Source organism: Pan troglodytes, chromosome 4 (genome assembly GCF_028858775.2).
Source record: "Pan troglodytes isolate AG18354 chromosome 4, NHGRI_mPanTro3-v2.0_pri, whole genome shotgun sequence".
Classification (NCBI taxonomy): domain Eukaryota; kingdom Metazoa; phylum Chordata; class Mammalia; order Primates; family Hominidae; genus Pan; species Pan troglodytes.
In genome coordinates, this window is record NC_072402.2 from 147,617,389 (window position 1) to 147,642,401 (window position 25,013).

General features: G+C 42.7%; 1 protein-coding gene across 1 annotated transcript in view; it reads right to left on the reverse strand.

The window, feature by feature from the left end:
- The window catches only part of PDE6A (phosphodiesterase 6A), an 84,206-nt gene that overhangs the window by 30,619 nt on the left and 28,574 nt on the right, over nt 1–25,013 (reverse strand). The window contains exons 6-13 of the mRNA XM_518030.8: nt 23,802–23,866; nt 16,158–16,224; nt 12,432–12,479; nt 8,172–8,321; nt 7,167–7,310; nt 5,503–5,568; nt 5,148–5,294; nt 3,940–4,047 (exon numbers count right to left, since the gene is read on the reverse strand). Of these exons, the coding sequence (XP_518030.4) occupies nt 3,940–4,047; nt 5,148–5,294; nt 5,503–5,568; nt 7,167–7,310; nt 8,172–8,321; nt 12,432–12,479; nt 16,158–16,224; nt 23,802–23,866 (795 nt within the window). The remainder of the gene's footprint in view (nt 1–3,939; nt 4,048–5,147; nt 5,295–5,502; nt 5,569–7,166; nt 7,311–8,171; nt 8,322–12,431; nt 12,480–16,157; nt 16,225–23,801; nt 23,867–25,013) is intronic.

Genomic DNA, 25,013 nt, shown 5'->3' on the forward strand with positions numbered 1-25,013 from the left:
GATCACCTGAGGTCAGGAGTTTGAGACCAGCCTGGCCAACATGATGAAACCCCATCTTTACAAAAAATACAAAAATTAGCCAGGGGTGGTGACGCGTGCCTGTAATCCCAGCTACTGGGGCGGCTGAGGCAGAAGAATCACTTGAACCTGGGAGATGGAGGTTGCAGTGAGCCGAGATCACATCGCTGTACTCCAGCCTGGGCGACAGAGTGAAATTCCATTTCAAAATAAATAAATAAACAGAATTGCTGAAATGGTTTCAAGAAATGTTTGGGGCCAGGTGTGGTAACTCACACCTAAAATTCCAGATCTTTAGGAGGCCAAGGCAGGAGGATCACTTGAGTCCAAGAGTTCAAGACCAGCCTGGGCAACATAGTGAGACCCTGTCTTTTCAAAACAATTTAAAAATTAGCCCAGCATGGCAGTGAGTGTCTGTTGACCCAGCTACTTGGGAGGCTGAGATGGGAAGATTGCTTGAGCCTGAGAGGTCAAGGCTACAGTGAGCCATAATGACATTACTGCACTTTAGCCTAGGCAACAGAGCAAGACCCTATCTCAAAAAAAAAAAAGAAAAAAAAAGTTTGGTTTGTCAAACTCATAATTCTAGCAAGACAATAAAAATCTCAGGCAACACATTTCCAGCACCCACTGGATCATCTGAACACTTACAAATGGATTTCACTTAACTGCTCCTTTAGTGCTTCTTTTCTGGTTTTATAGAACCGTTCCCATACAGGAAGGCTGATGCTATAACACTACTTAAAAAGCTATTAGAAAATATTTTTTCACCGAGTTTAATAGCTTGTGCCTATAATTCCAGCAACTTGGGAGACTGCAGCAGGAGGATCACTTGAGGCCAGGAGTTCAAGACCATGGCAACATAGTGAGACCCCCATCTCTCTAAAAAACAAAATAAATAAATCAGCCAGGCATGGTGGTACATGTCTGTAGTTTTAGCTACTTGGGAGGCTGAGATGGGAGGATCACTTGAACCCAGGAGTTTGAGGCTGCATTCAGCTATGATCACATCACTGCTTTCCAGACTGGGCAACAGAGTAGGAGCTCAAATTTAAAAAAAAACTTTAAAAAATGTTTTTCCCTTGTGAGGAATTCTTGAGAAAATCTCCAGAGACTTTTCTGGAAGCACTGTCAAATAATAATGCTAAGCTTTGTTTGAGTTATAGTCTATGGATATGTTATTAATATGTGTTTCAGAAATTGTATAAAATTTTCTTTTCTTTTTTTTTTTTTGAGACAATGATTCACTCTGTCACCTAGGCTGTAGTGCAGTTGTGCCATCACAGCTCACTGCAGCCTCAGCCTCCTGTGTTCAAAGGATCCTCCTGCCTTACCCCGAGTAGCTGGGACCACAGGCGTGCGCCACCATACCTGGCTAATTTTTGTACTTTTTATAGTGACGGAGTTTCACCATGTTGCCCAGGCTGACCTCGAACTCCTGGGCTCAAACATTCCACCCACCTAAGCCTCCCAAAGTGTTGAGATTACAGGTGTGAGCCACAGCACCCAGCCTGTATAAAATTTATAGATAGAGATAAAGAGATACTCATTTCACTAGACACATCGTAAAACCATTTACAAAGATATTTTAAACACAATTGCATTAGGCAAAGCTAACTGAATCAATTGGATTGCCTTGGTCAAAGGTATTCTCAATTGATGGCAATCAGATCCACTCCTGCTGGAAAACAGATTGGCCCCATATGAAACAGTTACAGGAAGGTGTATGCCCCTGGTAAGAGAACCTCATTTATCTTCCACTTTTATAAACTCTGACATGACTCAGTAGTGTAGAACTTTAGTGCATTATGCCAAAGCATATTTTCATCAGGTTAAAGAAGCCCTTTGTGACCCACCAGTTGATGACAACCAGATCTTTCATGATCTAGAACCCAAAGATTAGGTCTTTTGGAAATTACACCAAAGGAAGACTGCTCTTGAACTCCATTGGACGCGACCATACCAAGTTCTCTACCGCAAAACTTTAGGGCCTTGAGTCTTGGATCTACATCTCTCAATTCAAAAGGTCTCTCCAGATTCCCGGAAGTATACACCTGTTGGACTCCTTCAGGTAAAGCTAACCAGGGAAGGTTTTCCACAGAAACAGATGGCATTCTAGACAGGGATCATAGATCAAGACTTCTCTGCCATCATGAAGGAAACCGTACTCTGACCTTTCTAATTAATAACCTAATCACTGCCAAATATAGAAAACCCATCTAAGTGATGCCTACAAAAGGTATATCCTGCTTTCAGGTATTGTGTAGTCAAGACCTGGAGACTACCTATGTGGGTATGAGTAATTGCTTGTAGGATGTCACTGGATTAAATCCAGTAAGGTTTCTTTCCACTAAATATGGTTATGCAACCTTACAGTATGCTATGAAGGGACCACAAAAAAGTAAGTGTCCCACTGGACCCTGTTCAGGAGCTATGCAGACTTATGAGTGGACAAACTTAACTGAACTCTGTTCATGCATCACTAGGTGGCCTCTTTTCTAGTCCCCAAGGGCTTATATTGGGTTTGCTTACTCTGTTCTGTCTCCCTGATGGTTCAGAACTTGTTATTTGGCCAGGCTCACTCCTGCTCCCAGATAGCTTGCCCCTGAAAGTTCCCATAATAACTCCCACGATCAGAGGCCAAAGCAATCAATAACCAGAATTACTACTGACCTCAAAATAGATTAATATAAGTTAGTGTCTACTGAGGAAAGTTTCCAATGGGGCTCCTGGGAGCTCACTCTTGCTGGTAGAGGGGTACCAGTTATAGGGAATTTAAAGCTGATTATACATTAGAGGGAAATCTTGGATTTTATAGTCAGTCAGGCCTCCCAGTGTTCAGACAGGTAGAAGCAACTCTCTAAAAAGTGGATGAGGAGATTCATGGAAACACCTAATGGAACATGATGCAGCTTTAGACCTCCTTTTTGTCCTTGTTGGGGCTTGTGTATGAGGCTGAACAAAACTGAATGTTTTACTTATCTTTTCTCTGATTTTAGTACTACAGGAAGCTTAATTTAAAGGTGGCTGATACTGCTGTTTCTCTAGACACTGCCACAATTTAAGGAAATTTCAGAAAATTTCTCTGGGGAAAAGAACACATGATGTGTTTATGGGAGCAGCTAACAGGTGGTTTGGAGGCATCTCGAATGGTGAATGGCAAACTTTTCTATTTCAAGGTTTTCTAATCTTTATTTATTTATTTTAAGTGGATTTCCAGATTACTATGACTTGCATTGCCAGGCTAACTACAGAAATGGATACCTCTTTATAACAGGCCATTTAAAAATGAAATATGTTCCTAATTGTCATTATGCCCCAAGCAAAGACTATAACCATGACCAATTGAACTGTTGAATTTTTTTTTTTTTTTTTTTTTTTTTTTTTTTGAGACAGAGTCTCACTCTGTCACCAGGCTGGAGTGCAGTGGTGCGATCTTGGCTCACTGCAACCTCTGCCTCCCGGGTTCAAGGAATTCTCTGCCTCAGCCTCCCAAGTAGCTGGGATTACAGGTGCCCGCCACCACGCCCAGCTAATTTTTGTATTTTTAGTAGAGATGGGGTTTCACCATCTTGGCCAGGCTGGTCTTGAACTCCTGACCTCGTGATCCACCCGCCTCGGCATCCCAAAGTGTTGGGATTACAGGCGGCCCTGTTGAACTACTTTTATACGTGTGACATGGTTACCCCCAAATAACCTGACTGAGATTGGGGGTAGCTTGCAGCTTTCTTTCACTTTTTATTTTATATGCATCTCTATTCTTGGAATCCTTTTACACTAAGCCCGTACTGCTTTCACATAACTCTTAAAAGACAATAAATAGAGAAAGAAGAACAACGCTGTTGCTACCATGTAGAGTCTGCATGAGATTGTCTAATGTGATGCAAGCCCACCCTACCAGCCCCACCGGCCCCGCCATACCACCAGCAGGGAGAACATGGTCTGCCCCACGTTGAAGCCGTGCCGCCAGTTGTGGTAGGTGATCTTGCGGTAGCCCTTACTCAGGGAGTACATGAACCGCACCAGGGCCTGTGAACACATGCACATCAGTGAGGCAGGACACACCTGAAATGGTCTCAGGAGGGTTGGAATAACAAAAATATGAAGAAGGCATGGCCCATGGCCCTCTCTTTTGAGGTTTGAGGTACTCTAACCCCATCATTGGACCAGGAGGTGAGAGCTTGTACTAGATGCAATCATGCTGCGAAAGTGCTTTGCAAATACTAAATGCTAAATACTAAGAAGATGTTGTTGTTGTTGTTGTTGTTGTTGTTGTTGTTAGGAAACGAGGTGAGCATGCATCATTCCTCTGACTGAGCTTCATCAGTAATTCCCGAACTGTGCCCTGGAGAGCAACTATCCTTGGAGAAGCTAACAGGGGCTCTACAGGGAAACAAAAACAAAAACAAAAGGACTCTTTTATCCAGTGGTTCTCAAACTTGCGTGTGCATGAGACTCACTTGGAGGACTTGTTAAAACAGTTTCTGATTGATCAGAGCTGGGAGTGTGTGTGTGTGTCTGTGTGTGTGAGAGAGAGAGAGAAAGAGGAGAGAGAGAGAGAGAAAGAGGAGAGAGAGAGAAAAAAAAAGAAGAATGTGAATTTCTGGTAAGTTCTTAGGTGGTATGGATGTGGTCTGGGGTAACACTTTGAGAACCACTGCTTTAATCAAAATCAAACAAGTTCAGGCAATTCTGCACACCATATCCCACTGCCTCCCACACATACCTTCTCTGCCGTCTCCCATGACCCTAGACTCACAGCAAACCTTAGTAAGGAATCCTGCAGGGAATGAGCCCTGTTTAAATGGGTTTAGCCCACATTTTCTGCCCGCATTTAACTATAGGACCCATTTTTTTGCAGCATATCTATTCCCAGCCTTCAGGGCTTAGTACCTCAGAACCCACTGCAAGAAACCAACGCACCCAAAACATCACACTTCACAGGACACAGAGGAACAGCATGTCTCTTTTCTTATAAATGACTCATCTGTGCAACATGACTAATTCTTTAAATCCTAAATACTGAGAGTAAACTCTTTTTAAGGTAGTTTACAGATTGAGTCTTTTTTTTAAAGCAAGCAAGAAAGAAAATTAAAAAGGAAAATCAAATATATTTGTTTTGACCTCACCTCTTGTGGAATGTGAAATTTATCCACCACTTTGAGCTCATAATACATCTGTATTCCACATTTTACCAGCTCCAGTTCTGTTAGGGGTAAGTCACTGAAGTGAAATTTATTAATTTCGTATTTATCTGCATCTGGCAGCTCCGCTTGCTGTATAAGGAATAGAGTCAGGTGATTAGGAAACATGAAGTGTTTCTGGGTGCCCACCTCCTGTCCAGCCCTGTCCCCATCCTGGGTCTGCTGGAAGGATCAGAACAGAGCGATGGGGAACATGCTTTGCAAAGAGAAACCCCTGCATGCTCAGGAGCACTTTGCACTTGTTATACATCGGGGCTCGTGCTGCCCCGGTTCAGCTCACCAGGATCTCAGCCAGCTCCTCTTCCTCACATTCCCATGGCTCCTTCCCATACACCTCTCTGGTTTTCTGCCAGGACCCAAAATGGCAGGGGAAAAAAAATAGGTTACAACATGCCTCCGTGTTTCCATTCCCATTTATCTCCTTCCTCCAAAGTCCTTGCAACAGAACCACCAGCTCAAAGAGGATTCCATTTAACATCCATTGATGCACAAGGTCCTGGGCTTTAGAGCCACAGAGACCTGCATTCAAATTCAAGCTCTACCACTTACTAGCCGTGTTATTAATGCTTCTGATCTTCAGTTTCCTCATCTGTAAGTTGAGGATAATAAACATACTTAACTGGTGAATTAAAATTTAATTGTGCAAAGTCATTCTCAAGTAACATATGTAAAATTAAATAATCCATATAAAGCACTTAGCACAGTGCTTGGCGCATAGTAAGCACTAACATAAATTAATGTTGCTGTTGATAGTTTCATTGTTACTATTACTGACTGGGAGTAAGGAGGCCTCGGACATAGTCCTGGTTCTTCCTCTCATTTACTGTGTAACTTGAGGCAAGTTCCTTCTCTCTCTGGGCCTATGTCTTCATGTGCCAGAGGAGGGGGAACTGGACCCAGTTACTTGCTCCTGATTTCTTGACCCAGAGCAAACTTTGTTAACTTGTAACTGGTTCACCGAGGCTGTGCCCCGATAGGTTGCACATACCCATTCTTTGGCTGAAACTGTGGACTGAGTCAAGCAAACCACGAGGCAATTTATTTAAACGGGATGTTTTCTCTTCTGAATTTAACAGTTATTGGAATGAAATGATCAAATTTGTTGTGGTATCTTCCCAGCTTAAGAAATGCCCTCTAAAAACATTAGCCTGTCTTTATTTTTTCTTTTTTTCTGGTCTCACTCTGTCAGCCAGGCTGAAGCATGGTGTGGCAATCATGGCTCACTGCAGCCTTTGACCTCCATGGGCTCAGGTGATCCTCCCACCTCAGCCTCCCGAGTAGCTGGGACTACAGGCACACGCCACCATGCCTGACTAATTTTTGTGGGGTTTTTTTTGGTAGAGACAGGGTCTCGCCGTGTTGCCCAGGCTGGTCTCAAACTCCTGGGCTCAAGCGATCTGACCACCTTGGCCTCCCAAAGTGCTGAGATTATAGGTGTAAGCCACTGCACCCAACTTAATAGGGTCTTTTAAGTGAGCTGACCCCACAGGAGGGAGGCTCTGAGAAACTGATAATTGTCCACTGGTCTTCCAGATAAAGCTCCCTCTCAGAGTAGGGGCTATGGCTGGTTGACTCTGTCTCCAGTACCAAGTCATCCCTGAGCACTGTGAAAAATAGAGTTTCTAGAGCTGTCAAGCCAACATTTGACCCCAAGAATGAGGTGTTTCTGCAAGGAATAGCTGTCCCCAGGCCACACAGTGCAGTCATTATGTACCACTCTCAGGCACTCATCTGCTCATGCACTCATTCATTCATTCATTCATTCATTCATTCATTAAATGTTGAGGGCTGCTGCATCCCTGTGCTAGGCAGGAAGGAATACAACAGTGCACAAACCCATGCCCAGGCTGTGCCCTCATGGAGTTGCAAGTTTTGCCTTAATCTGGCCACATCTCTGAGATGCAGTCTGTATTAGAGTAGAAACAAGTAAAGAACATTACACACCAAGATTTTCTGAATTTCTTCATTGTCACACTTCACGTGATATTTTACTATGTCCTGGAAAATATCCTTCCTATTTTCAAGTTTATTCATTGACTCATAGGTGTCAGGATTTAAGACAGACCAGCCCAGAAATTGAGTCAAAGACTGAAAAAGAAAGAAAGGAGGAATCAGAGACAGAACACCTAAGTTTAATCTTGACTCTAAAACTCATAGCAAGAGTCTCTAGGCCTCTGTTTTCTCAGCTATAAAATGGGTTTGATAAGCTGGGTGCTGCCCACCTTGCGGAGTTCTTATAAGGCTAAGATAAAGGAATGGATGTGACCACACTGTACGTAAAGCATTAACATACAGAAAGTACCATTCTTATGTGTAATAACTTCACAAAAAGAGAATGTGTTTTTGCATATGTGGGGATAGGGGATATCTAGGAACTCTGTACTTTTTGCTCAATTTTGCTAAGAACCTAAAACTACTCTAAAAAGTAAAGTTTGTTAATTATTTTTTATTTTTTGAGACAGGGTCTTGCTCTGTCACCCAGGATGGATTGCAATGGCACAATCATGGCTCACTGCAGCTTTGACCTCTTGGGCTTAAGTGATTCTCTTGCTTCAGTCTCCTGAGTAACTAGGACCACAGGTATGCGCTACCATGCCTGGCTAATCTTTTTTTTAACTTTTTGTAGATATAGGATATTGCCCTGTTGGCCAGGCTGGTCTTGAGTTCCTGGGCTCAAGTGATTCATCTGCCTCAACCTCTCAAAGTGCTGGGATTACAGGTGAGAGCCACCATGCTCAGCTTGATTACATTTTTTAAAAAGGAAATGTGGATTTCTCTGACAGCACATCAGTGCAGTACAGCAGTAAGAGTGAAGAAAGTGGTTGATGAGGCAGAGTCAGGATTATAGCAACCAGGTTGCTGCCCCATGTGATAGAGCAGTGACATCCAGCCTCCCCCAGCAAGCTGACTCTGAATCCCAACAGCAAAAGGCCTCCTAGCAAGCCATACCTCCATGAGCGTCTCATCCATTTCATCAAAGGGCTTCCCATCTTTACGATTGTAAAATGTGGCCACTCCAACAATTTCTTCCTTCTTGTTCACAATCGGCATTGAAAGCACATTTTTAATCATCCATCCAGACTCATCCAGAGGTTCTTTCTACAAGAGAAGGGTTAGATTAGGTTTCCTCTTGTTTCAGGCCACAGAGGCAACGATGATAGATTTCACCCTACATCATGATCCTGATTGGCTGAGAGGAGGTGGCAAGAGGATGGAGTTCGTTGGATTTCACATGAGTTTAATTACCGACAACTACCATGAGAAATAACCCATCTGGTCGGAATTCCTTAAGCCGAGTAGCCATTTTGTGTTCACCCCTCAGATGTCAGGGCCAGTGTGTGTCAGGCAGTGTGTTACAGGGATGTAATGATGTGCAGAACATCCCAGAGAGGTAGTGTTTCTCTTTCAGATATGGGAGGCAGTGGCAGGGGACTGGCTTAAAAGGGCAATGCTATGATTCTTGTAACGTTGAATTAATAACCTAGATATAACCTGCACATTTTGCCTCTTGCCCTGACTTCCTATGTTACTTTTATACTTCATTTTCTCTCCTGGGGCCTCAATTTTCTCATCTATAGAATGGAAAGAATATGTGCCTCACTGAACAAATGAAGTTCTTGATCAATTATAGGATGCCTTTGGTGAGGCTAGGCATGGCGACTCACACCTATAATCCCAGCATTTTGGGAAGTCGAGGCAGGCGGATCACTTGATGTCAGGAGTTTGAGACCAGCCTGAAGAACATGGTAAAACCCTGTCTCTACTAAAAATACAAAAATTAGCCAATTAGCCGGATGTGGTGGCATGCTCCTGTAATCCCAGCTAATCGGGAGGCTGAGATGGGAGAATCGCTTGAACCCAGGAGGCAGAGGTTGCAGTGAGCTGAGATCGTGCCACTGCACTCCAGCCTGGGCAACAGACAGAGACTCCATCTCGAAAAATATATATGTATATATATATATCCATTGGTTCATCAAACATTTAGAATGTGCAAGAAACTGAGCTAGAAACTGAGGAAGCCAAGGCACAGATCTTGTCCTCAGGTTGCTCATAATCTGTAAGGTAAACCAGCAATTACACTGCAGTGTGGGAAGTTCTCTAAGAGAGTTACATTATGGAACTATGGGAGCCAGAGGAGAAAAGGAAGTCAAGGAAGGCTTCCTGGAGTAGGTGAGTCTTCCAATCCTGAAGTTTCAAGATTCTTAACATAGTGAGATGATAATTGTTATTATTTGAATAATACTGGAAAGTAAAACAGCTGTCTCAGCACCTGGTGAGAGAGTGTCTCCAAAAGGATGCAGAATACTGCCTGAAGAGCACAGGGTTGTATTGAACTCAGACCTGGCTGCCCGCAGCACTCTACCTAATCTTCGTGGAATCCCTTCCCTCTGAAGGCCATGATAAAAAGACAGATTTTATTGAAAATGAAAGAGGCCACCATTAAAGATTTTTAAGCAAAGAAATCATTGATTCAACCTATGTTTTTTGTTTTTGTTGAGACGGAGTTTTGCTCTGTCACCCAGGCAGGAGTATAGTGGCACTATCTCGGCTCATTGCAACCTCCACTTCCTGGGTTCAAGCGATTCTCCTGTCTCAGCCTCCCGAGTAGCGGGGATTACAGGTGCCCACTACCACGCTCCGCTAATTTTTGTATTTTTAGTAGAGACAGAGTTTCACCATGTTGACCAGGCTGGTCTCGAACCCCTGACCTCAGGTAATCTGCCCGCCTCGGTCTCTCAAAGTGTTGGGATTACAGGTGTGAACCATCACACCTGGCCCAACCTATGTTTCTTAAAAACGTTATTCAGGGGCTGGGCGCAGTGGCTCACGCCTGTAATCCCAGCACTTTGGGAGGCCAAGGCAGGCAGATCACCTGAGGTCGGGAGTTCAAGACCACCCTGACCAACATAGTGAAACCCTGTCTCTACTGAAAATAAAAAATTAGCTGAGAATGGGAGCGCATGCCTGTAATCCCAGCCACTCAGGAGGCTGAAGCAGCAGAATCGCTTGAACCCAGGAGGCGGAGGGTGTGGTGAGCCGAGATCGTGCCACTGCACTCCAGCCTGGGCAACAAGAATGAAACTCCATCTCAAAAAAACAAAAACAAAAACAAACAAACAAAAACCAACATTATTTAGGCTACTTTATGGCGTATGAGTTGGAGGAGGAAGACCAGAATCTAAAAACAAGATTAAATTTGCTTTACTAATGTAGTTAACCTGCAATCAAGTGGATGACTTGAGTAAAGACTACGTTCTGCTGTGGTTGTGGTCAGGTTAGCAACCCTCAGCAAGTCTTCAGGCTTGTCGCATTGATGTGGTCAAAATCACAACACATGAAGTGCAATTTTAACTTCGGAATTATTTTCTGTCTGAGCTTTTTCATAATGTTCTTGAAGGAGAAAAAAGTAATTCTGACTTTTCTGAGTCATTTTTATTTCCTTCTGAATTATTTCCTGATTGATAATGACTTGTTTTTCTTTTATTTGTTTAGCCTAGCATGCTAAACCAAATCAGTAGTGACAGGGCCCCCAGAGCTGAGGATATCAAGAAAGATAAGACCCAACCTTGACCAAAGGACCAAAGGAAGTCACATTTTACTAAGAAGAATTAGTCTGACATGGAGACAAGAATAATAAAAGATGACATAAGGAAAATACATAAGAGACACAAGTTCCTTGGTGTGCCTTTCCAGGCCCTGCAGGATCTGGTCTCTGTCCACCTCTCTAGAATCTTCTCCTGCCAGTCTCTCCCTCAATTTCTCACTCAGATTTGTTGGCTTATTCTAGTTCCTTCCAATAAGCCATCTTTTTCCTGCAATCTTCTCCCCTCTCTCTACTGTCCAAACATAAGTTTTGGGGACATATTTCTTGATTCCTCCCAGATTAAGTCAGAATCTCCAGCGATGCCCCTCCTCTCCCCTCTGCCCTTCTCCTAATCACCACTCGGTGTCTCTTTCCCCATGCAATCATGAGCTTCATGGAGACAAAGACTATGCCTGTCTGGCCCACCACTGTAGCAAGTGTTAACATTTTGCCAATGCCTTCACAGAAGATATCTTCCATGAAACATTTGTTAAAAAAAAAAAAAAGACAAAATCAAATGGAAGGTCAGGCGCGGTAGCTCATGCCTGTAATCCCAGCACTTTGGGAGGCCGAGGTGGGTGGATCACCTGCGGTCAGGAGTTCGAGACCAATCTGGTCAACATGGCGAGACCCCACCTCTACTAAAAATACAAAAAATTAGCCGGGCGTAGTAGCGGGCGCCTGTAGTCCCAGCTACTTGGGAGGCTGAGGCAGGAGGATGGCGTGAACCTGGGAGGCGGAGCTTGCAGTGAGCCGAGATCACGCCACTGCACTCCAGCCTGGGCAACAGAGCGAGACTCCGTCTCAAAAAACAAAACAAAAAAAAAACCAAGGAGAGAGAAATTACATTCAGCCAGAGGAATCATAATAAAACTTAACAGAGGTAGTAGCATTTGAGGTTGTCACTGAAGGGCAGAGAGGATTTCAATAGGAGATGGTAGAACAGGATTTGAACAGGAGATGATAGGGAACAGCATGAGCAAAGGTGCTGAGGCCAGTCAGGCATAGTGGTGCACACCTGTAGTCTAGCTAATTGGCAGGCTGAGGCAGGAGTTTTGCTTGAACCCACGAGGTTGAGGCTGCAATGAGCTATGATTGCACCACTACACTCCAGCCTGGGCAACAGAGTGAGACCCTCTCTAAAAAAAAAAAAAAAAGGAAGAAAACAACAACAACAACAAAACACCTGGCAAAGTGGCATTTTGATTATATTTATTGAAATACAACTTTAATGTCTGAATCTGATCATGAAACTTTGGAGCTTTTGTATATTATATATTGTATATCTTGTATTGTATATAATATTGTATAATTGTATACATTGTATAATTGTATATATATTGTATAATTGTATAATATTGTATTATATATTGTATATCTTGTGGGGGGAAAAATAGATCCTGAGGCCAGAAAGCAAAGGGTGTGAATGTTAAAACTGAATAGGACCTTGGAAATTACCCAGTTAACTCTGTCCCCATTTCCATTGGCACAGGAATTTTATCCTGTCATATTTTCACTTCGTTGAGGCTGCTTCCCAGCAGAGTGGGTGGATTCTAATGTATTCTAATGCTCTTTGGGGAGGAAAAAAATCATATGACTAAGACTGCAAATAAAAAATGACTTACCTGAAATGCAAAAAAGTCCTCCGCAGGCGCATTCATGATGTTGCAAATCTGAGAGCAGTGAAGGGGAATAATGAAGGTGTGATTAGGCCTGAGAGGGTGCCCAGTGAAGCACTGTATACCATTTTCAGAAACACCATGTTCTTGTCCAAGGCATTCACATTCTTTTCATCAGGTAGACATAGTCGAGACAGTTTTGAATTATTAACTGAGGCTACTAGACAGAAAAATCACCTTATAAACATTACTTTTTATGATTTGCTCCACTCTTGAATCATTTCTAAGCTTTGAAAAAGTTAAGGCTACAATTTGTCATTACTAGTAGCTGGAGGGTATCCCATTTTGTTGTTCCCCTTTTCTTGCTTATCTGGGTTGTATCCATGGTCTTTAGGTTAATATAAATACCAGCCCAGCCAATGTGGTGAAACCCTGTCTCTACTAAAAATACAGAAGTTAACCAGCAGTGGTGGCGTGCGCCTGTAATCCTAGCTACTCTGGAGGTTGAGGTGGGAGAATCACTTGAACCTGGGAGGCAGAGGTTGCAGTGAGCCGAGATCATGCCACTGCACTCCAGCCTGAGCGACAGAGTGAGACCCTGCCTCAAAATAAAATAAAATAAAATAAAATAAAATAAAATAAAATAAAATAATGCTACTCTAAATATATTTGACTCAACTACATTTGGGTTCTGTTTTGTTTGGGCAGGTAGGGGTTTTTCCTTGGCGTATAAACCCCAAAGTAGAATAATAAATGAAAGGTGTTGTAGCTCTGGTTCTATATTGCTAGATTCCTCTCCTGAAAATTGAACCAGTTTACCCTACTGGTAAGGGATCAGATGACACTTATCTGATCTCCCCAGAGCACTGTGGGGCCACTGTGTACGGTTGTGTAATGTGTGAACTGCACACAGGCATCTGGCTGAGGGGCAACTGGGAGCTGAAATCCAGCCTGTGATCTGCTTGCTGCGCCATGACCTTGACCTTTATTTAGTCATCCTTGAGAAACGGTGCCTTCTAGTTCTCAAAAAGGCACCACCTGGGCTTGTGGTGACCCTGCCTGACAACACAGGAGTGGGCTGTCTGTGGTCTTAGAGAGCAGGCTGTACCTGCTCCTGTCCAAGTACTGTCTGCTCACTGCACCAGCCTTCTGACCTCTCCTTTGACCAACTCTATCAGTTACTATCATTGTCTCCTGATCTCAGAGTTCTTGGACCCCTCTTTCCTCTCCATCTGTGAGCATGCTGGTGTCTCTCTCATGCTTGAAAATGAAATCCTTCCTGCATCCATCATGGTCCCTATAGCAAGCACCCAGGCATTCTTCTCTTTTCTTTTGCATTCTTTACCTTCTCATTACCCATCCACTACTCAGCAAACCACATGCTGGTTCTGCTTCCACCTCACCACCAAATCCATTTTCATTGGGGCCACAAATAACCTCTGCAGTGCCAAACCCAATGAGTGTTTTCAATTCTCTCACCAGTTCACTCTGCTGCATGTCATCATTTCCTTCCCTGTTGAAACTTTCCACTTCCTTCCAGACACTTTCCACTTTCCACTTCCAGAGAGACACTGCCCTCTCCTGGGTCTCCAAACACCTCTGAACCTTCCTTCTGTTTCTCTATCACACACTCCTCTTTCTCCACCCACTCTATAGATGCCAACACCCTCCATTATTGCACCCTATGTCCACTGCCTGTCTCCTTCTCCGTAAGTGGCTTCCTCCACACATAATTTCGAACACCATCTGGTCCTGATATCTTCCAAATCTCTGCTTCCAACACTCCTCTCTCTCCATGGCATCAGAATTGTCTCTTCATCTACCTGCTGGACAGCTGCTCCTAAAAAATGTCATAGTTTTACCTTGTCTGAAACTGACCTCGTCATCTTACATCCAAGCATGATGACAGCACTATCTATTCAGTCTAGAAGCCTGAAATTAGCTTTGACTCCTCTCTTCCCCATTCTCTGCCTACAACCAATCACAAAGCCCTGCCAGCTTCACCCTCTCAATATTGGACCTGACCCATTATCGCCTTCTTGTGTTCTTGCCTCTGTCAAAGTTGTTGTGAGTATTAAATTTAGGTAGTGCCTGACTCATGGTAAGCACCCAGTGGCTGTTAGCAAGAATGATAGTATTCTTTACCCCACCTGTCTTTGCTGAGATTCTCATCACCTCTTACTTGAATGATGCTCTGGTTACTTTGCCTGCAGTCCTAGTCCTTCAGATCCACTTCCCAGGAAGCTGCTAGAGTTATCTTTCTTTTCTTTCTTTCTTTTTATTTTTTTCTTTTAGAGACAGGGTCTCCCTCTGTTGCCCAGGCTGGAATGCAGTGGTGCAATCATACCTCACTGCAGCCTGGAACTCCTGGGCTCAAGGGATACTCCTGTCTCAGCCTCTTGAGTAGCTGGGACTGTGGGCGTACACCACCATGCCTGGCTAATTTTAAAATTTTTTGTAGAGACGGAGTCTTGGTATGTTGCCCAAGCTGGTCTCAAACTCCTGGGCTCAAGTGATCCTCCTGCCTCAGCCTCCCTAAGTGTTGGGATTACAGGCGTGAGTCACTATGCCCTGCCAGAGTTATCTTTCTAAAATGAAAATTGACTATGTGAATCTCCTGCTTGTCTACCTGTCACCTGTAGATTAAAATCCCACCTTTTGAGGATGAGCATGGTGGTTCACGCCTATAATCCGAGCACTTTGGGAGGTTGAGGCAGGTGGATCACTTGAAACCAGGTGTTCGAAACCAGCCTGGCTAACATGGCAAAACCATTTCTCTACTAAAAATACAAAAATTAGCTGGGTGTGGTGGTGCATGCCTGTAATCACAGCTATTCGGGTGGCTGAGGCATGAGAATTGCTTGAGCCCAGGAGGCGGAGGTTGCAATGAGCCAAATTCTCACCACTGCATTCCAGCCTGGGCAACAGAGACACTGTCAAAAAAAAAAAAAAAAAAAAGTCCCACCTTTTAGACAAGGCATCCAAGGCCTGTTGTAATTTAGCCCCTTCCTCCCTCTTGAGCCTCATGTTTTGCTGTCTTCCTGTCTCAAATCTAATACTCCAGCCACACTTAACCATACACAGCACACTGCTCCAGGCCTCCATGCCCATGTTGTTTGCCCATGTTCTTCCTTCCACCTGGAACCTCCTTTTATGACCCCAGCTGCCTAAGACCTATTTATTTTGTTTTATTTATTATTGTTATTTTTTGAGACGGAGTCTCACTCTGTTGCCCAGGCTGGAGTGCAATGGCATGATCTCGGCTCACTGCAACCTCCGCCTCTCGGGTTCAAGTGATTCTCCTGCCTCAGCCTCCCAAGTAGCTGGGATTACAGGTGCCTGCCACCATGCCCAGCAAATTTTTATATTTTTAGTAGAGATGGAGTTCTGCCATGTTGGCCAGGCTGGTCTCCAGCTCCTGACCTCAGGTGATCCACCTGCCTCGGCCCCCCAAAGTTCTGGGATTATAGGCGTGAGCCACTGTACCCGGCCAAGACTATGCACCTTTCTACCTAAGGATTATTTATCTATGTATTTGATATTTCCTCAAATGTCAATTATCTGTTCATTCATTTAGACCAGTTGCCAACTGAATTGAGAGAAACAAGAGAATTAGGCTTTTAGAGATCCACACTTGCCATCATCTTTTCCACTCTCTTCTTGATCTGAAATCCTTCCACTCTTTCTTCCACATGATCCAAAACTCTCCCCCTTCAAAGTTATATTACTTACCAGGCCATTCTGGGCAACATAAGCTGGGAGACCGCTTACTAAAGCCCAATGGTCAGGAGGTGGATTCCTGTGAAGGCCAAAGACAAACGGTGACTCTCAGTGCAGGGATTGCTGGACTAAAGACTAAAATCTGGGCCTTTGCCCTCCCCCTGCTCTCAGGTGGCTCTCAGCACCTGCTTACATTCACTACACCTGACCAAACCCAAAATGTTGGCCAACCATCTTAATGTTCAAATCTAGACATGGAGAAAGGGTGGCGAATATAACATTTTACTGTCTGCCCACCAAGTTTCACCACCTGAGAAAAGAGACAGCATTCATTCTACAGATTGTTACCTGCTGCTGAGCAGAAACAAATACCATCACTTCCCTCATAAAGTTAGAAGCTACTAATACTATGTAGAGAATGAAAAAATTCATCTATGGAGAATTCCTACCATGTACTAAGCACTAAGCTAAGTGCTTTATATACTTATCCCTCACAATAGTATAATTTTTTGTATTATTACTTTTTGCTTGTTTGTTGTGAGAAAAAAACACACACATAAACACGCATTAAAAACTTCACCAATCATTAGAAAATGAACATTTATAAAACCACATGGACATCAAGAACAGCATTGTCAGCTCCTTGGAAGCCATTGACTTTCTCCCGCAATCATAACCTTCTCCCTAACCCCAAAGGTAACCATTATTCTGAAATTATGCTAAATTGCATTTTTGCTTTTTTGTAGAGCTTTAGCTTCTAAGCATGTTTTCCTGTACCTGTTAGTTTAATTTTGCTTATTTTTCAACTCATTTAGATGGCACTGTACAACGTATATTATTTTGTCTGGCTCGTCACGTTGCTGTAATTCATTCATTTTACTGACTTACAGTGTTCCCTACACTACTGTAGCACAATCTATCCATTCAACTGTTGGTGGACATCCCCCGTCCCTTCACTTAGGGGCTAATATAAGCAGTGCTGCTGTCAACATTGGTGCACATGTGCTCTCAGTTCTACATGGTATATTCCTAGGAGAAGAAGTACTAAGTCATAAGATATTTGTATCTTCAACTTTACTAGATGAGGCCAAACTGTTTTCTAAAATGATTGTAGCAATTAACACTCCTATCAGTGGTCCATTAGAGTTTGCTTTGTTCTCCAACTCTGTCAATACTATTTTCAGACTTTTAAATGACAGTCCTTGTGGTGAGGTCTAGTGGTATCTCATCATAGTTTTCTTTCATATTTCTCTACAAAATTAATAAAATGGAGTAACTTCCATAAATGTATTTGTCATTTGCATTGTTTTTTTGTGAAGTTCCTCTGTTCATGTCTTTTACTCATTTTTAAAAATTACTTTTAAATTTACTTTTACTCATTTTTTGTTCCTTAAATATTACTTTTACTCATTTTTGTTCCTTAAATATTAATTAGAACTCAGGCAGTGGTGTGTGCCTATAGCCCCAGCGACTGAGGAGTCTGAAGTGGGAGGATCACTGGAAACCAAGAGTCCAGGGCCAGCCTGGGCAACATAGGGGGACTCCATCTCTAAAAAATATAAATAAGTAAATATAAACCACTAAGTAGAATTCACCTGTGAAAAAAATCTGGGTCTGGGTTGTCTTTGTGAGAAGGTTTTGATTTATTTTATTGTAATAAATATTTTATTGTAATAAAACTGTTATATTTCTTCTTGATTTTGTCAGTTTTACTATTAATTTTTTTCCTCTTATTCTTTGTTTCAAGATAGGGTCTTACTGTGTTGTCCAGGCTGTTCTTGAATTCCTGGCTTTAAGCAATCCTCCCACCTCAGTCTCCCAAGTAGCCGGGATTATAGGCATGTGCCACCACACCTGGCTAGGTTTTTTGTTTTGTTTGAGACAGGGCCTCACTCTGTCACCCAGGCTGGAGTGCAGCAGAGCAAACCTGGCTCACTGCAGCCTCAACCTCTTGGGCTCAAGCAATTCTCCCACCTCAGCCTCACGTGTAGGACTGTAGGCATGTGCCATCACACCCAGCCAATTTTTAAAATTTTTTTATAGAGACAGGGCAACCACTGGCAAGGCTGCTTCGAGCTGGCTATGTTCCTTGCCCGAAGGTCAATGCTTCTGTCAAGGTGGTTTGCTCTATGAGACTCTTTTTTATTCCAGATTATGGAAATTTCCCTTTGGGGCCAGAAGTGGTAGTAGCTCCCCCACTAATAGCACATTCTCTTATGGTTCCCTTCATTCCACACACACCTTTGCAATTTGTCCCTCTGTAAATAAACCCTCACCGAATTATCCTGGTTTGAATGTGACACCTATTTTCAGTTGAGACCCTGACTGATATGGATGGATGCATAGCTCATTACTTTTTCAGCCTTTTTACATTTAAACATGTGCATTTGAGGCTGTAAATTTTACATTAAGCACAATTTCACTGCATCACACAGGTTTTTTATTTTTTACAGAGGCTTTAATATGTAATATTTTCATATCTTTCAGCTCAGAATATTTTCTAATTTCCATTAATTGATTCTTTTATCCATAGGTTGTTTGGTTGCAGAAGGGTATTTCTTAGTTCCCAAGCATATGAGAATTTCCTAATTAGCTTTTTGTTACTGGCTTAGAGCAGTGTTCTAACTATATTTATTAGGTTAAATTCATTAATTGGATTATTCAAATATTCTATATTCTGTTTGTTCATTTTAGTTTGCTCCTTAAGTCAATTAGCAAACATAGATTCATCTATATCTCCTTGTATTTCTGTTAGTTTTTGTTTTATATTTTTTGAGGTCACGTTATGAGGCGCTTGCAAATTTAGAATGGTAATATCTTCCTGTAATATTGAGGTAGATTGACCCCTTTATCATTAAGTGACTCTTTATCTCTACTAAATGCTCTTTGGTATGTCTATTTTTCTATGATATTAACATGGTTATACAAGTTTTCTTTTGATTCGCATTTGCATGGTATGTCTTTTTTCAGTCTTTTATGTTCAACCTCTCTGTATTCTCTTTCAGATTAGTCTCCTGTAAACAGGATATAGGATTTTTCATCATATCTTGGGAGTAATCATTGTTGACTAACTTTTGTATGTGCAGAGAAAGATTAAACGCTGCCAATTAACCTATAACGTAATCTATAATGCTTATCACTTGTAATTTTTACTTTATTCAGATCAACATTGTTCTTTTAGCATTTAGACACAGATTTTTTATCATATCTCACACTTTTTTCTGTCATTTTGTGCCACTTAAGACAATTTTTCACTTCAATGCTGAATCATAGCATAATCTCTCTTTAAAATTATTTTACATGGCAATTGAATTCAATGTGAATAGCAACCAGCAATGGTTGCTCAACAATAACTATACTTACAACAATATGAATGGTGGGAAATGAAAATTACAGGAGACCATTGTTTTCAACTAAACTCCTGTAGTAGGGGCCCTAACAGATCGAACTAAAAATTAAAATGAAGTCACTTACATCAAAGTTCCAAGTCACCAAACACTAAATTGCTATCTGACCTTCTGAGAAATCAGGAGAAACAAAAGCTAATTTTCTAAACAAGCCAGTTTCTTTCTTTCTTTTTCTTTTCTTTTTCTTGTTTTTTTTTTTTGAGACAGGGTCTCACTCTGTCCCCTAGGCTCTAGGCTGGAGTGCAGTGGTGCGATCATGGCTCACTGTAGCCTCCACCTCCCCGGCTCAAGTGATCCTCCTGCCTCAGCCTCCTGAGCAGCTGGGACCACAGGTGTGCACCACCATGCCTGGCTAATTTTTGTATTTTTTTGTGGAGATGGGGTCTTGCCATATTGCCCAGGCTGGTCTCAAAGTCCTGAGCTCAAGGGATCTGCCTACCTCAGCCTCCCAAAGTGCTGGGTTTATAGGTGTGAGCCACTGTGCCCGGCAACAAGCCAGTTTCAATTGGCATGATGATGAAGTTTCCTCTGCTTTAGTCCTTACACACACACAAAGGTAGCCTGAAATAGCTTGATGTTTACTTCTCAGTCATTTTTCTATTGTCCTATTTCCCTGTCCTGCCTTACAAGAAAAGTAGCTTTAAAATGACCAATCTGCTTTTTGTTCTTTGTTCCTATAAAACCAACCCCTTCTGCTCAACTCATTGGAACACTTACTCTGTTTTACACAACAAACCATTGCCCAATTCTAGAATCTCAAATAAAGCCATTTGAGATCTGTAGATGAAATTTATTGTAACTTTGTCTTTTGACTATGGTTATGACCGAGTTCACACCTAGGCAATAACAACTTTATCATGTCTGCCGTGGCTAACAACGATCACACAATTCTATTTCAGAAATGTCAAAAAGTAGAAAACAGCATCTTAGAATTAATGAAAGGTAATGCATTTCTTTCTTATCCAGGCTGGCAATCTTTGTCATTTAACTGGAACATCTAGTTGATTTATATTTTTTTAAATTATTGGCCATTGCATCAGCTTATGCCTATAATCCGAGCACTTTGGGAGGCTAAGGTGGGAGGATTGCTTGAGCTCAGGAGTTTGAAGAAGCCAGCCTGGGCAACATGGTGAGACCCCATCTCTATTACCAAAAAAAAAAAAAAAAAAAAATTATTGGCCAGGCATGGTGGCTCACGCCTGTAATCCCAGCACTTTGGGAGGTAGAGGTGAGAGGATCACTTGAACCCAGAAATTTGAGACCAGCCTGGCAACATAGTGAGACTGTCTCTATAAAACACTAACACACTAATTAAATAAATAAATTCAAATAATTGATATATTTGAATTCAAATTTCACCTTGATATGTACATTTTATTTTCCTACCTGCTTTATGTTCTTCTCTCCTTCTTTCTCTCTCTCTTTTTTAGTGAAAGTGTCTCACTATGTTGCCCAGGCTGGAGTACAGTGGCTATTCACAGGTGCAATCATAGCTCACTGCAGCCTCAAATTCCTAGGCTCAAACAATCCTCCTGCCTCAGCCTCCTGATTAGCTGGGGCTATAGACAGTGCATCCACATCCAACATCTATGTTCTTCCTGAACTTTTATTTTGCCTTCCTTTGGTTTGATTAGTCATTTATTTACTATTCAATTTTCCCCTCTGTTAGTGTGGATGGCATATACTGTGACAGCCATTCTGCATGTTTACAGACATTCTGGCTGTCTATCCTGGGCACAAGGTCAGAGTGCATTTCCTAACCACTCAAGTAATGTGTGGCCATGTAACTAGCTTTGGCCAATAAAATGTGAGTATAAGTGCTATGTGTGTGTCACCTCCAGATGGAGATTTTAAGAGCCAGTGTGTATTTTTCCTCTCTTCTCTGTGGCAAAGTTATTCTATCTTGCAAGGTTCAAAATGGCAGCTGCTTTATCAGCCTTGGCTCCTGCCTGACTACAACCCACCCACCATATCTCCAACCACACCCGCTAGCTGGCAATGCACACATAGTGGGATGGTGAAATAAATTTTAGTTGTTTATACCACTCAGGTCTCCAGGTCTTGTTACGAAAGCAGAGCCTGGCCTATCTTGGCTGAAACAAAGATTTGTGTCAGAAACAGGGTGCTGCCATAATAAAAAACCTAAAACGAGAAACATAGGTTAGGGACTGGGTGGTAGGCAACAAGATGAGTGTTATCAGAAGCTAGTAGGATGTGATGCTGGTCAAGCAGAGACAAACAGAAAATTGCGACCTGTGACCATTTAAGAGACAGATAATGAGTTAATAAGATTGTGGCTCTAGAAGCTAGAAAAGGGGCTAGAAAACAGAATTGTTGAAGAGTATGCTTTTGATAAGGTAGAAAAAAAAAAGAGAGATGAACTTTAGAAGGTAATAAGGGAATCAGGCTGGGTGCCAGGGCTCACACCAGTAATCCCAGCACTTTGGGAGGCCAAGGTAGGTGAATCACTTGAGGTCAGGAGTTTGAGACCAGCCTGACCAACATGGCGAAACCCCATCTCTACTAAAAATACACAAATTAGCTGGGTGTGGTGGCGTGTGCCTGTATAATCCCAGCTACTCGGGAGGCTGAGGCAGGAGAATCGCTTTAACCCAGGAGGTGGAAGTTGTAGTGAGCTGAGATTCGGCCACTGCACTCTAGCCTGGGAGACAGAGCAGGACTCCACCTTAAAAAAAAAAAAAAAAAAAGAGAATAGAATAAGATAATCAGTCCTTATGCAGGCAGCAATAAAGGAATAGAAATAACCTAGAAATTGAGAAACTTGAGGCAGCTTCTCATCCTCACCAGTAACAGACAACCCTGAAAACTTGTTTATCTGGGTGACGGGATTATTACAGTTTGGTCTGGTGACCAAACTGAATCAGCATGGCCTATCACACCCACTCCTTGAAGATTAAGTTGGCATGCAGTAAATCCCTTCAGTTGGACAAAATTGCTGTGGGGGCTAAGACGAAAGGTGTGGCTCTCCCACGAACCGAATTACAGCCTCAAGGCCTCTGCAATTAAGTTGAGAAAAAGGGCTATGTCTCAGGACAGAACCATGGATGTGGCTTTTAGCACGTGGAGAGGATTCAAACGGAGAAGAAGGTAACTAGGTTTTTGAGAAAGGTCTACTGACCAAAAAAGTATAAGCCCATATTTAAACAGTTTGCAACCGTTCAAATCTTCTAATGGTCATTGAGTCCCAGCTACCTAGATGCAGGACTGAGAGCATTCTTTCCTTTTCTTTTCACTGTCTTCCTTGGTCACACATGAGGGGACATTGAGAATAGGCTTTCTGTGGGGGCTGAGTCAGTTCCTTTGCAGCTTCCTGCTTTTGCTTTGCCTCCTTCAAGTACCAGAAGAGTAGCACTGCAGAAAACAGTTGAAAATCCCTGATTTCATCCCAGTCTCATTCTATACATGGGACTCTAAGGTCCAGACAAACCACTTACTGGCCCTGGCTGTGAGATTGGGACTCAGAGCACCTGACTCACAATCTGGTCCACTGTAGCCCTCATCAAGGCTCTGGTCAAGTCTTCCCCCTTCTTGGGCCTCACTGCTCACCCTCTGAGTCTCTCTACCACCTCACACTGCCTCCTTCCCACTCTCCCTGCCTCTAACCAACTGTGGGGTCTCATTGGATTTGGTCAGTGTTGATCTTGGAATGAGTATCTTTTGGAAGTTGATAATGTACCTGCAGTTTTCCATGTTTTGAGATGTGTTAAAATAAAAACTACAGGAGGCCCTTGTTTTGGATGAAGCTCTGCACCAAGCTCCAACAAACCAAACTAAAAATCAGTGTGGAGTCACCGTGATAACATTCCACTTCACCAAATCTAAACTAAGTTGTTTTCTGATCCTCTTAGAGATTAGGAGAGAGGTAAAAGCCAATTTCCCAAAAAGTCCTGTTCCAGTCTTTAATAGGCATGATAATGAAGCTCCTCTGCTTTAATCCTTACACCAAAAAAAAAAAAAAGTAGCAGTAACCTGACATTAATCAGTTATTTTTCTATTGTTCTATCTCCCTCTCCCACCTTATAAGAAAAGTATCTTAAAAATGATTAACATGTTCTTTGATCTTTGCTTGGCTTTCTTCAGCCCTTCTCTGTCTATAAGATCAACCTTGTCAGAACACTTACGTATTTTATGGAATGAAGTGTTGCCCAATTCCAGAATCACCAATAAAGCCAATTGAGATCTTTAAGCTAATTTGTTGTCATTTTGTCTTTTGACAGGTGAAACTTACGGGATGACTTTGATGTCTTCTTTGCCATGCAGGATGTAGTCAATGACCTTGTAAAAGTTAATTTCCTGGCAAAAGAGAGAAAAATTATACTTTTTTTTTTTTTTTTTTTGAGACAGTTTCACTTTGTCGCCCAGGCTGGAGTGCAACGGTGTGATCTCGGCTCACTGCAACCTCCACCTCCTGAGTTCAAGCTATTCTTCTGCCTCAGCCTCCCGAGTAAATGGGACTACAGGCACGCACCACCATGCCTGGCTAATTTTTGTATTTTTAGCAGAGACAGCGTTCGAACTCCTGACCCCATGATCTGCCCACCTCAGCCTCCCGAAGTGCTGGGATTACAGGTGTGAGCCACTGCGCCCGGCCAAAAAATTATACCTTCAAGAGTCAAATAGAAGTTCAACAGGGGTATGTCCCTGAAACCAACTTTGTCCTTTTACCGTCGTATGCCCCGTAGTTTTTGTTGTTGTTTTAATAAATTAATGTTTTTATTGATATACAGTAGTTGTACATATTTTGCCCCATGGTTTTCAGGAAGTGCCAAGCCTGGCCATAAACTCCCTCCAAGGATGTGCCTGGGCTGCCTTCTGGTGCTCCCTGTCCTCTGCTGACTCTCAGGATTCAGCGTGCTTCACCTTGGAGCCAGCTCACAGTGATCAGGAAGAGGGCTGGGATCTGAGGCTGGGAAGACGGATAGGAAATCCTCTAAGAGGATCTGGAGCTTGATTGTGTGCAAGTTGATCACACAAGTTGGGACATTTTTGTCATACCCAAATAAAAGAGAGTTGAGAAGCCAGGGGGCAAAAAAGTACTCAGGACACTAGCATTGCTCCCAGAATGTAATTCTCTGCATGCCTGGCTGCTTACGCTACCTGCTGTGACTTGAAACCAGTTTTATCTGATAGTTGCTGAAACAACCTGCTGCAACTCTGGGACTAATTTTACCCACTGCCATTACTCATCAGTCAAAACTTGCCAGCTCCCCAGACCCTTACTGGTGTCAATGAACTTTCTCAGAGAGCAACATGTAATATTTCTCTTTTTTCTTTTAAACACAGGGTCTTGCTGTGTCACCCAGGCTGGAGTGCAGTGGCACGGTCATGGCTCACTGTAGCCTCGAATTCCTGGGCTCACGTGATCCTCCTGCCTTGGCTTCCCAAAGCACTGGGATGACAGGCATGAGCCACCATGCCCGGCCTCATTTCTCTTTTTTAT